This window comes from Leptinotarsa decemlineata, unplaced genomic scaffold (genome assembly GCF_025532065.1).
Source record: "Leptinotarsa decemlineata unplaced genomic scaffold, Ldec_3_MD MMD2_P_RNA_scaffold_7, whole genome shotgun sequence".
Taxonomy (NCBI): Eukaryota; Metazoa; Arthropoda; class Insecta; order Coleoptera; family Chrysomelidae; genus Leptinotarsa; species Leptinotarsa decemlineata.
The window spans coordinates 6025875-6040737 of NW_027412534.1; the positions used below are offsets into that span (position 1 = coordinate 6025875).

At 31.2% G+C, this 14863-nt stretch overlaps 1 protein-coding gene across 1 annotated transcript in view; it reads left to right on the plus strand.

Annotated features, from left to right (window-relative positions):
- Dp1 (satellite-binding protein 1 Dp1) overlaps nt 1-14863 on the plus strand; it is a 61016-nt gene that overhangs the window by 12322 nt on the left and 33831 nt on the right. The window contains exons 4-6 of the mRNA XM_023170497.2: nt 10203-10407; nt 13277-13841; nt 14009-14365. Coding sequence (XP_023026265.1) covers nt 10203-10407; nt 13277-13841; nt 14009-14365 — 1127 coding nt within the window. The remainder of the gene's footprint in view (nt 1-10202; nt 10408-13276; nt 13842-14008; nt 14366-14863) is intronic.

Sequence of the window (14863 nt, forward strand, 5' to 3'; positions counted from 1 at the left end):
GTTACCACATCGCCTCTGATAATGTATACCGCAGTAGTAGACGAAACGTCCGGCATAAAAACCTGCAAACCACGCAAACGCTGAAAACAGATTTTACACTGTCATCTACGGCCGTGAATATTTACATTCTTTGGTAATTCATATTATTTATCCTATCGTCTGTCATTTTGGCGTCTTCAACTAGTTTGAATACTTTGAATTCTTGCTGTTTTCTAATGGAAATATACAATGAACTTTTTGTAATTAAAGTTGAACTTTCAATAATCACACCATGCATGTGTCGGTTTCACTTCTCCTATCATTATATTCGGCTCGCTTAAATATCATACAGTGTTAAAATGGAAATATGCCAACCAAGACAAAAATTATCGAATGATATTGAAAATTTCGTTATGGAATAAACTTTTCATGATCAGTCAATATCACTTGGTACCTATGTAAAAATGAAATACATACCGGCTACCTGAAATCCATACGCAATTTGTCGTTGGCACAACGCTTGTTGAAAAACAGATGTGAAGAAATTAAAACCCACTTGCTGCCTACATTTAATGCGGTAAATATTGGCAACGTTGTAAGGATTCCCAATAATCTATTTCATGTATGAAAATATACTTATTGGACTCCCTATTATCAATCAGATGTCTGATGATGGTGTATACTGAGGAGTTCTTATGAATGTTTGACGGACGGACGCTCTACTATCGAATCAATAGTGAACTCAATTTTTTTATGGTGGTAAAAATGTCATGCCAGCCTACAGAAATCAGTTTTCTAGTACTTACCATGAAATATATTCGGTAAATTCTTCAAATTATGATGGACGCCCTATCAGCGCATTCAATGTATGGATGCCATATTGATATCGGGATGTATATATATATATATATATATATATAATTATATATATATATATATATATATATATATATATATATATATATATATATATTATATATATATATATATTTATAATTTATTTGAATTTCTATTAAAAAGATTTTTAATCAACAAAAATCCCTACACGATACAGGAGTTCCTTTTGAAGTAGCGCTGTAAACATTCTTATGTATATGTAGATTATCTATATGTGTGTGTGTATCTGTGCATACTTGTATACATAAATGAAAGTTATATATTTATATTTCTATTTTATTATAAACGTGACTAATTACTGGCTCATTTTAATAACATGTATTACTTTTACTATTATTATCTATAATATTTTCTATTTTCTATAACGATTTCTCTACGTGTTCAATTATGTCAAAAGAAATCAAATCAAATCAAAATATGCTTTATTGTCCAAGAATAAATCTTATTGACAAAGCGTGTTATACAGAATGGATAGTAAATATAAACATAAAACCTAAATATAAAAATAAATACAATTATAAACATAAAAATATAAATATAATCATAGTCATATGAAGTCGGCGTGAAGTATACATTAATATCGAAGATAATATCTTATAAATAGAGTATCAAAACTAAGACTAACTAACAATTACCAATCAGTAGATATGATGGTATGTCAATAAAAATAAGTACGAACACATAAAACATATATATGTACATAAATTTTTAGAATGATAAAAGCAAAGATGATCCAAGTTACGGTAAAAATTATAAGCGACAACATTACAACTTCAAGGCTTTTCAGGACTAAGCGAGATTGTCAACATAATACTCCTGTATACTGTAGAATGCCTTTTTCACAAGTGCATTTTTAACAGTCTTTCGAAATAATGGATAGTTTGTAATATTTTTAAAGAGACTAGGTAAATGGTTATATAACTTTTTACTTTCAAATATAATGGAATTTTTAGTTAAAGACGTTGTAGGTTTAGGCAGATAAATATTATCATTTTGTCTTGTATTATACACTGTTTCTTTAGATATTTTGGACTTATGCATTAGGCAGGCCGTTTCTAAGATGAATATGGAGTATAAGTTAATAATCCATGTTTGAGAAAGAGTGGTTTGCAGTAGTCCCTAGGTTTACTTTTAGAAATGTATCGAATTGCTCTTCTCTGAGACACAAAAATTGAATTCATCAACTGGAAAAACTGGAAAAAATAATAATAATAATATGTTTTACTATCATAAGACATAATCTTGTAGACAAAGCTTGTGTAGTACATACTTAAAAAAAATGCAATACATACATACCAACTGAAATTAAAATAAAAATATAAATAGTGCATGGATACAAACTATGTTAAAATGGAGGATATAAAAGATATGTATATATAAAAGAGTAAAAGTCAAGTTTATAAATAAAGATTATTATTATTATATATGTATTACTTGGAATACAAACGGAATAGAAAGATTATTTTTCGTATAATTCAGCGTTCATATAAAAATATTTGTTTCAAAAGTATTTTTCTTTTGTGTAATTCAATGTTTATATGAAAATATCTGTTTCGAGAGGGTTTTTTCTTCCAGTTTGTGTCTGAAAGTTACTTCTTTGCATGATCCACACATCTTTGTATAAAGTTAATGTTGAAATTGATTGCTTCCTTCCTGTTTTTGGAAGATTCCCACATTTTTATATCAAGATGGAGAAGTAGAAAGCCAATAATCCTTTCTTTCCCAAAAATAAATATTTTATATTATCCATGTACATTTAAAAAAATGAATTGCATTTACTTTCATTGGATAGCATATAGAGAAAAGTTTACATACAAGTTCTAATTCTGATTTTGATTACATACTGACAAAGTAATCGTCCACTTCTGCATTAGCAAGTTCATATGAATTTCAAAATTCTGGGTAACATTCCAGTAGATTATTCTAAAATGTATATTGACATTCATTATCAGTTTGTGAACTATTTGTTATTGATAAGACTGGGGTATTCAGATGTCTGCATAAATAACTACTTAGAAATAATATTGATATGACCCTTATGCATAGTCAATTAGTAGCAAATGAAAACTTGAGGAATATTATTTACTCAAGATTATATTATAGTCTTCTTCACAAACCATGAAAGAGAAGTAGGTATATAAAGGATAACAGAATTACAAATCTTTCAAAATATATTGTAGCTAGGCTAAATGATAAGTTTGAATAATCTTAAAATTACTAGCATGTTTCAGTTTCTTTTTATAATACTACTACTACTACTGATACTATTGTGTATCTTGAGTGTTACCATACTTTCCCCTACTAAGAAGTGCAATATTCAGATTTATAATTTATTGAAATATTTATAGAAAACTTATTTCTAAACTGCTATACTGGGTGTTTCAAATTCGATCCTCACCATTGGGATCTCGGAAACAGAGAGATACGAAGATGGTTGAATTGGGGCAAAGTTGTGCATTTACCTGACTAACAATATGCCATTGAGAAAGTTCTGAAATTCCAAGTATATCCGGAGATATCCGGAAAAAACAGAAATTTCGGAAAATGGTTTTTATTTTTTTCTGGCTTTATTTTTCGAAGTATTCGAAAATAAATTGCACTTCCACATTGCCACTTTTTCCCTGCTACATAATGGTGTTTTCAGATTTGCTATCCGACGTTTCATCTTCCGGCCACCATTATCAATTTTTTTTTCTTGTGAGCGCTACATTGGATTCTTTCTGTTTTGAATAGAACCAGATTTCACCTTTTCAATGATGTATCATAAATTATCATTCTTTTTTGAAAAATTTGAAATACTGAAAAAAAATTATTCTTATCATAATAGGCTTTAACTTTGGTGTTTCTAAATTTGACTTTCAATTTGTTACACTCAATGACATTTTGTTATGATTTGTATACAAATCATTGAATTTTTGGCGAAAAATGGCTTTCACGATTGAAGAAAAAAGAGATATGATACAATTTTATTACAAATACTATAGAAACAGTGTTAGGACATCCGAAATGTATTTAAACTTGTATCCCGAAAGACTACAACCAAATCGAACTATGTTCAAGTTATTGGATCAAAATCTCGTTTGAAAAGCCAATGAAATATATGGAGACAGAATCAATAATCTAAATGAGGTGTGTATGAGGTAAATTAGACATCGTATCCTTTTTAATGAAGATATAACTTTCAACAAATAACAATAATTAACTAAATTAAGACAAAAGTAAGGACAGTAGCCAGGCGGTTCAACGTGGGTGCTTTGTTCTCTCACTCGAATTGACTGCCGTGTTGGTCAGTGGTTCAAGCCCTCGTCTGAACGATCGATTTTCACTTGCTATCGTCCAACCCGTGTTAGGAATCACACGTTCAAAGGTAAGACCTTGTTAATCCTTAGCTTACACAAGTTTCGACTTCTGAGGGTTAACGGAAAAACAGATTTTTAAATCACAGCATACTCGAAATGCTGGACTTGTTCATGATAACACAACAGTGCCCCTCTTTGAATATTATTGACTGCATGTTTAATTTCCCTCCTCCTCAATCTTCTGAACTCTCTAACAATGCTGGGTTGAAGGTCCTCAATATTTTGGTATTCCCTCTATTTTTCAGTGTACCCCATAAGAATGTATCCATAACACTTGAATCTGGAGACCTTGCTGGCCACCTCACTGGCCCATTATCACTTATCCATTTATCACCAAACCTTTCAGTCGGGTAATTAGATACTCGTAAGGTAGTGTGCGGTGGAGCACCATCATGTTGAAACTAGATGTTGTTATAGTTAGCCAAAGGTAGATCATCCAAATAGTCTTCGAAAATCGACATTAAAAACTGGTGATAGGTTTCTCCATTCAGAATTCCATTGAATAAATAAGGACCCAAAATTCTATCTTTGTAAATTCCTGCTTACATATTAATACTAAATCGCACTTCAGGTCGAATTTCTCTAAACTGCCTGGGGTTGTTGATGCTCCAAATTACTTTGTTATTTCGGTTGAATATCCCACAATTCGTAAAAGTGCTTTCATCTGTCCAAATTACATTTTCCAGGAAAACAGGAAAATCAGATGCAATTTTTGAGATATGTGTATTTCGTAACATTTTAAACCGCTTTTTTTGAGATGTCTCCAAGCACTTGATGACAAATATTCATTTCGGAGAAAATTTGACGTATATATTTCCCCGGGTTCATGTTTATCTGCAAATCATAAATTTTTATTGAAAAGGACACAATGTCTATTACCTCATACATACCTCATTTATCAAATTTTCTTTATTTTTCCGGTCCATTCTGTCTCCGTATTTTTCCTCAGCTTTTCAAATGAACCAAATTGGTGGTTGTCGTCTTTCAGGATACAAGTTTAAATACATTTCCGATATCCTAACACTGTTTCTATCGTATGTATAATAAATTTGTATCATATATTTTTTTTCTTCATTCGTGAAAGCCATTTTTCGCCAAAAATTCAATGACTTGTACGATAACAAAATGTCATTGAGTGTAACAAATTGAAAGTCAAATTTAGTAACATCAAAGTCAAAGCCTATTAATTTTTTTCAATATATTCAATTTTTCGAAAAAGAATGATAACTTATGGTACATCATTGAAAAGGTAAAATCTGGTTCTATTCAAAACAGAAAGAATCCAATATAGTGCCCATGAGAAAAAATAGAGTTGATGATGGTGGCCGGATGACGAAACGTCGGATAGCAAATCTGAAAACACCATTATGTAGCAGAGAAAAAGTGGCAATGTGGAAGTGTGATTCATTTTTGAATCCTTCGAAAAATAAAGCCAGAAAAAAAAATAAAAAACAATTTCCGAAATTTGTTTTTCCGGGTATACTCGGAATTTCAGAACATTCTCAACGGCATATTGTTGGTCAGGTAAATGCGCAACTTTGCCCCAATTTAACCATCTTCGTATCTCTCACAGTTTCCGAGATCCCAATGGTGAGGATCGAATTGGAAACATCCTGTATATGTATTTATAATGTTATGAATTCACTTACCCATTACTTGATGAAAATTAATAACACTATCCATGATAATAATTATACAATTTTTCCAATCTACATTTTAATTAAGACGCGTTTCGCTACACGATACCTTCATCAGTTACTGGTACATCAAACTGTTCCACAGATATATTAAAAAAACAATAACAATACAAAATTACTTTTAGGAAAACAGATAATTCATAAAACAAGTTTAATGGTTTAATTGTTTCTCCATAGAGAAATGGAGAAACAATTCGGTTGTTTTTGTAAGAAAGTAGAATAAAACGTTATTAATTCTTTTTATGCTGAACAATTTCACTATAATGTAAAACGTAACTTTTGACGTAAAATAAATAAAAAAACTAGCACTTTTCCCAATCACCACTCTTCTCGATGCGCATTTTACCAACAAAGTTAGCGTCCAGAGAAAAGGAAAACAGTTTTCTTCATGTCCTGAAGTTGCCAACTTGGTTGGTGAAACGAGCGTCGAGAAAAGTATTGTATTTCTGGGTGCTTGTTTTTGGATCAACAAGAATTTACTCACTCATCATTGTTAAACTTGTTTCCATAAAATGTCAATAATTGAAATATTTATAAATCACCTGATTTCCTAGAAAAAATATTGTATTTTAGTTATTAATTCAAAATCTAGGTGAAAAGTTGATGGGTGTAGCCTTTACTATGTGGTAGGAGATCATCATAAAAAATGAGAATTACTTCCTATGTTATCATATAACTAACATTAAAGAAGTTTCCTACTATAAGGATATTTTCAAAGGAATACAATAAATTGTAAAAACACAATGTACATCTTTAAACAATATACCTATATAATCACAGCCGGAAATAACAGATGGTCCTTAATGACTTTATTTACCTGAATTTGTGACAATGTGGTTATGCTAATCTGAAAATCGGCGAGTAGATCTCGTCAATTTGGTCATTTAGTCGGTTATATCCACAATGCTTATGTTTATAAATTTCCAAGGATTCCAAATTGAGTTTATTGAGTATATTAATGATATGAAAAAATATGTTGAATGTGACTACATTCATATATTCGCAGATGATACTCTGATATCAGTAAGTGATGGGAATATCGATAGAGCAGTGATCAAAATAAATGATGTGCTGAAAAATATGGATAATTATTTGAAAATGAATGAACTGAAGTTAAATGTAAGTAAAAGTAAGGCAATGATAATTACTACCCCTTATAAATATAAACAAATAAATAGTAGTAACATTAACATAGAAATAAACAATGAAAATATTGAAATTGTAAAGGAATTTAAATATCTGGCATTTATGTTGGAAAATTTTTTGCCAAAAAAATTATCCTATCAAATTTGTCTATTTCTAGTCATGTGTGTCGAAATAACCAATGAAACAATCATTACACTGATAACTACCCATGGATAGTTTTCACGGGTAGTTATCACTTATGTCATGACATTGCTAAGCAACCAACACAATAAAGTTGTTTGACATTTCAGTAATTCAATTTATTTCGAAAATGTCACTTCCTCGCTTTGGTGTTCATATTTGAATATTGATCAGGAACATCATAACCAAATAATCAATAGTATGCGTGGAAACACCTATGCAGTAACCGAGGCAAATACAGCAAGATCAACGGAATATCATTATACGAATTGTTCTTTTAATAACTGTGTGTTCAATAAATAATTTTGTTCGAATTTTAAAAAATTTTCTCACCGAATATCCCTCGAACATTGATAAATAACTCATAATTTTATCACAACTTCCTCAAGCACGTTATTTTAGGTAACATCCCTCCGCCTTCGGCGTCGGGGTGTTACCAAATAACGTGCTTTCGAAAACTGTGATAAAATTATTTCGTTAGTTATCAATGTCCTTGGGATATTATAGCTGATAATCATTTATTATTTAGTAGTCACTTTGAATTTATAAAAATAAATTGAAAAAACTTTATTTCTTTTCTAGAGTATCCCAAAACTTAAGTCTGAATTCCAGAATAATTGTGTATAAGACTATCATTCAATCTCATTTTGAATATTGCCCTACATTACTATACTGCTTTGATCTGAATAAAATATCCCAATTACTAAAGCTACAAAATCGAGCAATGAGAATAATATTCGATGTAGTAGGTCAACTCCTATATCATTGATGCTGGAAACTTTATAGTTATTTACTGTGGAGCGAAGACTAACTTACTCAACTATTATCTATATCTATAAAATGATACATGAACTGACTCCACCATACATGGGTAAGTTTATTATAACTGTAAACTAAACCCACACATACAATACTAGAGGCCAGAATCATTTATATGTAAACAGGTAGAGTACCTCATATAATGTAAAAAGTTTATTTTTTAAAGGATTCATTCAATACAACAGTTTACCACAATATGTTAAAGAGTCAAGAAGTATAGCAGAATTCAAACATAATTTGATTTTGTATTATAATTAAAAAACATATTCCACCATTATTCTATACTGTATTTAACTTTATATATGTGTATGTATATTCCGTGTTAGGAATCACACGTTAAAAGGTAATACCTCGTTAATCCTTAGCTCGCACAAGTTCAACTTCTGAGGGTTGTCGTTCGTAGGGGTGCGACAGCTGGTTAACGGAAAAACAGATTTTTTTTAACAGACATATGTATGTGTGTATGTATATATATATATATATATATATATATATATATATATATATATATATGAAATCTGAAGTTTTCACGGATAGGAATATGCTGAACTGGTTTTTCCGGGTATTTGATCCGTGTATGTGATATTATCTCTAATTTCACCGACGTTTCGACAAAATCTCATTTGTCATTATCAAGGTGTGCTGTTACGTGTTCAGAAGTTTGTTGACCTTGCTCAACTCACTTCTTACCATAATGGTAAAATGGTATTCATTACGTGTTCAGAGATAGAGTAGCCCATAAACCCTCTACTACCTACTATTTAAATGTTGTTGAGTTTTACCTGAGTTCTTCTTCTTCTTAGTTAACCTCATCTCCCCGTTAAGGTATCGAATATGAAATCTGAAGTTTTCACGCATAGGAATATGCTGCATATTCCTATCGGCATATCCTATCCTATATATATATATATATATATATATATATATATATATATATATATATATATATATATATATATATATATATATATATATATATATATCTTCATACTTACAATAATTATAAGTTATATTTATTGTAAAATAGGTATGTTAACTATTTTATTTTTTGTAAATTAGGATTGTCCTACTTAAATGAATAAATCAATCAATAGTGCAAAATTTCCGCATTGGTTAGATTCGAGAACTTGTAGTTGCATTCCAAGGAATGGTTTGAAAACTTCGAATCATTTTTAGCTAGTGAAGGACTTTTCATGTTCAGCATACTGTTTTGAGAAATTTTGGTCACTGGCCCCACATAAACACTATTACATTGTCTGCTAAAAATGGACTAAGGGGTGAGCCCATTGGTACATCTGAATCCTGTTTATAAAATATTTTATTGAAATGTAAGTAATTCTGATTTAAGCATACATCGAAAGCTGTTGAAATTTCAAAAGAAGTGACATGGTCTACTCTGGCTTGATCTAATATATTCAAAATGAGAGACTCACATTTGTTGTACGGTATGTTAGAGAACATACCCTTTACATTGAATTAAATTAAAATAGAATTGTGTGACGTAGTTTGGTAACTTATTTTTTCTACTAAAGTGAGCGAATTTTTAATGCTGTGACGTGGGACTAAATGGTAATGTTTTTGAACGACTTGTTAAGTCATTATCCTAGTTCTCTTACCAGACTGTTTATATAACAAAAATACTATTCTTATGGGGTTAATTACCTGTTTTTCTATATGTAATATTGTAATGTAATTGTTTTTCAAAATCCACATCTTTTAACCAGAATTAATCATTTATCTGATAAAGTTTTGTAATTACCTAGTGTTATATAAAATACATCAGTACAACTGATGAAGCTACCATGTAGTAAACGTGTCTCAAATAAAATGAATTGTGTGAAAATGGTATAATTGTTATCATTTATAATATTTATAATATATTTTGAATTGCCTTTTGACTTTACTTTACAATTTTTTTAAATACTGTCTCTGAAGGAAATATAAGTTTTTATCATTATCATTATTTTTTATTCCTGCAGCTTTGATGCGAGAGACCTTTGGTGAATGGGTTGCACTACTCTTAAACATGCAGTTTATTAAGAGGCCCAAAATTGTCATCAAGTCAAGTTTCTTAACAATTGCCAAAGTAGTTATATTGTGTAAGTTTATTATATACTCATTTCAGAGTTCCTTATGAAGAACGAAGACTGGATGGCCAAAAATTTGGAGAAGGTGAATCTAACCATATATGCGGTAACATTATGAGAGAAACTGGAGCCCACATTGAGATATCGCATGCCAAAGACCAATCTCTGACGTTTCTTATAACTGGAAAACAAAACGAAGTACTTGAAGCTAGAAGGAAAATTTTGACACATTTCCAAACTCAGGTAAATATTTGTAAAAAAAATTCATGGATAATTTTCGTTATTGAATTCCTCCAATGTTAATGGAAAATGGCAAACATAAAAAAATTTAACAAACATCAATAAAATATCTGTAAGAGAATATGTAGAATACGACAAAATTTCTTTGAGACACAAATTAGAAGAATATATCTGAAGTAACTACTTTCTCTACGGATATTGAGTTATATAGATATCACTTTTTTCTCAATGTTAAATATTCATAATAGAAACATATAAACTTTCCAGAGGGATGAAAGCATTTAGTTTATTTTCAAAACTTTTTGTTGGAGAAAATATCTTTAAATATATTAGTGACATTTGGAAAAGCTGGATTGATAGAGATTTTATGAATTGTCTTTTGTTTCCACACTTGCATCACGACAATTTTAGAGTTTTTTTTTTGTAAAGGAATTCAACAAACTCAGTTTGTTTGTACTTTGTGGAATTGGGCGATAGCGATCCCAGAAGAAATCGAAAGTAGTTTCAAACACTTTCGTGTGATCTCCTTCAATAAGTGCTTGTTCCGCTACTGCTGATTTGTCTTTTTTACCTAATATACAGTTTCTCCAAAGCTGATAAGGGATCTCTTTTGTCTTTCGCAGATCTCAGGCTTTGTTGTATTTTCCGGGTGGGCTTGAACACTGTTTTTATCTTATGCTTCCCTAAAATTATTCTGATTCTGTCTGTAACCCTAGGGATGTACAGTGGAAATGCATGTGCAACCGTTTGAGTTTCCTCTCTATTTTGACTTGTGGAAGTCTTTAATTTCATGGCCTTGTTGATTTCAGTTACACTGTATTCATTCGATCTTAAAGCCACTTGTAGGTGTTCCGGTTCACATATTCTACGGGCACGTTCCGTCAGGGTGTTGATAATACCCCGCTTTTGATGGTGGTTCGAAAGTGCATGCAGATATCTGCATGCCTTTATTCAACACTGTTGAATGTATTCAAAAAAGAGATAAAAACCATTCTGTTTGCAAATCAATAAATACTCATTAAAATTTATTTTGTTCGATGAAGGTATTATTGTTACGGTATTTGTATATTTTTAATATTCAACACTTTCATCCCAAAAACTGTATTATGTTCGCACATGATCAAACACTTACTTGAAATTTTATTTTGTTTTCCTTTCTTTTCTTTTGAATATTCCATGAATGTATTATTACTATTATGATATGTATATATCTCCTATATTTATTTAACACTTCCACCCCTGTTTGGACAATACATTTTTTTTATAATCTAAAACAAGACACGAATTAAAATTTTCAGACCAAAATTCCAATTTTTACATTCAAGATTAATCATATGGTTTTTGCGATTATTTGCAGCATTTCACAAAAAAATTAAAGTCGTTTTAGCAAAAGCTTGCATCTAATTTATGTAAAGTGGCCTACCTTGATTTTTTTAAATTCTGTAAATAATCGCAAAAAGAAATAATTACACAAACCAGTACCACTGCAAAAAGTTTAAAATTACTTACAGTACATCTATCAAGCAGTGAAATTCTATAACAGAATCCCCCAAAATATACGCAACATTGAGGTTGTAGGCAGGTTTCTGATGTCTTTGAAAGAATTCCTTCTCGATCAGGAGCCCTACAGTATTCAGGAATTTTTTCAAAATGTGTAAAAATGCAAAAGTTCCATTTGAATCAAATTTCTTTAGTCAAAAAATTTTAATCAGTGTATGATGTATCTAAAAAAGTGTGATGTATTTTAGTTTTTTTAGCATTTACTACTATATATTTATTTTTTTAAGCTCCTTGTGTGATTTTTGACAGTCCATATTTCCTGAAGTGTATGTATATTTAAAATTTTGTATTTTTCGACGTACTTTTACAGGCAATGTATTCTGCCACTGTGTTCATGTAGGACTACAAATACTCTGTAAAGTAAATAAAGATATCTATCTATTGTATTATTCATTATCGTCTGAAAAAACTCGTTGGATGATGTGCAACTATCGCGATCGCTATTATTCAAGGTCATAATCAATGGGTCAATTGCAATGTCCATTCTAGTGTCGGAACCCACATATTGTCTTCTTTTATCACATGTCTAATACATATTTTCCATAACTCGGGTGTGACATTTTCTATTGCAGTAGCTAGTAGGACTTTTATCTCACCCATTTTAAAAGTTAAGTTTTCCTTCGTCACTTGGTTTTTTTATTTGAACCCGTATTAGCTCGATTGGGTTTAGCTCGCAATGGTAAGGAGGGAGGCGGTATACAATTACGTTCCTTTCACGAGCCATTTTGTCGACAACATATTTCTTCAATTGAGGTATATGTTTCCTTGCAATATTGAGTAATTGGACTTTCAACATATTATCGTCGAATGGTAAATTTTTTTGAGACGGCCAGTTAATGATATCAGACAGAGTCTGGTTCAAGGTTTGCTAAAATTTAGAAAAACCAACTTTCAACTTTTACGCATCCATTTCCTCGTGATAGTCGCTAGTTTTCTTGGACTCGAAGAGTAACAAGCTGTTTTCCAAAAAACCTGAATCGCTGCCTAAATGAGTTATTATGAGCCTCCGCCTTTGCCAGCTGGCGCTTTCAATCCTGTTGAGAGGCCTTCAATAAAAGCTTGTCGACAACTTTTTATTTCAAAATCTTGCCATACCTTTGAGACAGTATGGCCTTGATTCAATAAAGTCTCATCTAAATAATGAATCTTTCTACCTTCAAATCAATCATATCTAATCTTCAGTATCATTGGAGTCTGTAACAAAACAAACCAATTTCTAACTCTTACAAATATTTGGATCATCAAACCTTTTGGAAAATGAAAAATAAGTTTTATAATTATTCAGTAGCACTTGAAGAATAATTGATTTTAGGCAAGTAAACAAATATCAATTCCAAAAGAACACCACAGATGGATTTTGGGTAAGAAGGGAGATCGTTTGAGAGATTTAGAGAAAAATACAGCTACCAAAATTTCTGTACCACCGATGAATGAGAATTCTGATGTTATCACAATAACTGGTACAAAAGAAGGTATCGAGAAAGCTGAACATGAAATCAGAGTGACTTCTGATCAACAATCCAAAAAGGCATCAGAACGTTTGGATATTCCCAAACATTTCCATCCTTTCATCACCGGTCCATATAATTCAAATCTGAATAGTCTGATTGCCGAAACTGGCGCTAGAATTAATGTTCCACCTCCGTCTGTTATGAAGGATGAAATTTTTATTGCGGGTGAGAAAGAAGGTGTTCTGGCTGCAAAAGCTAAAATAGAGGAAATCTACAGACAAATTGAAAAGAAATCTACAACTGTATCAGTGGAAGTCTCCAAGTCTCAGCACAAATACATTATTGGCCCCAAAGGAGCTACAATCCAGGATATACTCAAGACTACAGGTGTTAGTGTTGAAATGCCACAGAGTGATTCGACTTTGGGTAAATATTAGTAGATTTTTAAATTCTCTTGATTCAGGATATCGCTGGATCTAATGATTACTTTGTCAACAAAGAACTTTTTTCATGTTTTTGACATGAATATACTGAATTATACTTATCATTGTGATAAAAAGTGAAAATAATTAAATACATGAATTGATTTTTAGGTACCATTACACTCCGTGGTCCTCATGACAAGCTGGGTCTCGCCTTAGGAGTAGTTTATGAGAAAGCTAATTCTGTTCGATCAAGTGATATTGATGCTCCTTATTGGCTCCATAAGTATATAATAGGTCGCGGGGGGGCAACCATTAAAGAAATTACACAAAACTTGCCAAAAGTACATGTCGAGTTCACTGATAAAATAGACAAGATCAAAATTGAAGGTCCTCCTGAGGAAGTCGAAAAGGCACAGGAAGAAATAGAAAAGATGACTAGAGACCTAGTTGGTAGAATGACTTTTTGTGAGATGAATGTTGATCCAAAATTATTCAAGCACATTATTGGAAAGAATGGTGCCAACAGTGAGTATATTTCCTAATGTTATATTTCACACAGTTAATTACACAGGTTACAAGTATACAAAATAATAATTAGAGCTTAGCGGTATTAAAAGAAATAAAAACATTACAATGTGACGACCAATTCAAGTTGATAAGTGAAGGCGATGACATCTCCCCTTACGAAGATGCTTGCCATCTATGGGATCGATAGAAGATTCAGTCCTTAAATATCAACGATAAGTGAGACTTCCCAAGGCGATCAGTTGCAAAGCAATGCTTCGACATCGATCGCAGAACGAACTCAAGTTTAATTTGAAATAATAATTTGTGCAACAGTTGCATTTGTCATTTAACTCTGAACATTCTTAACTTGAATACTCTGGCTCGTAGAAGATTATAATCACATCTTACACTAATTCACAAAATAATCAATGGTAGCATTAATTCTACAGAACTTGATGAACTTATAACCTTAAATGTGAATCCAAAGTGAACAAGAAAAACAGAAATCTTCAAAGT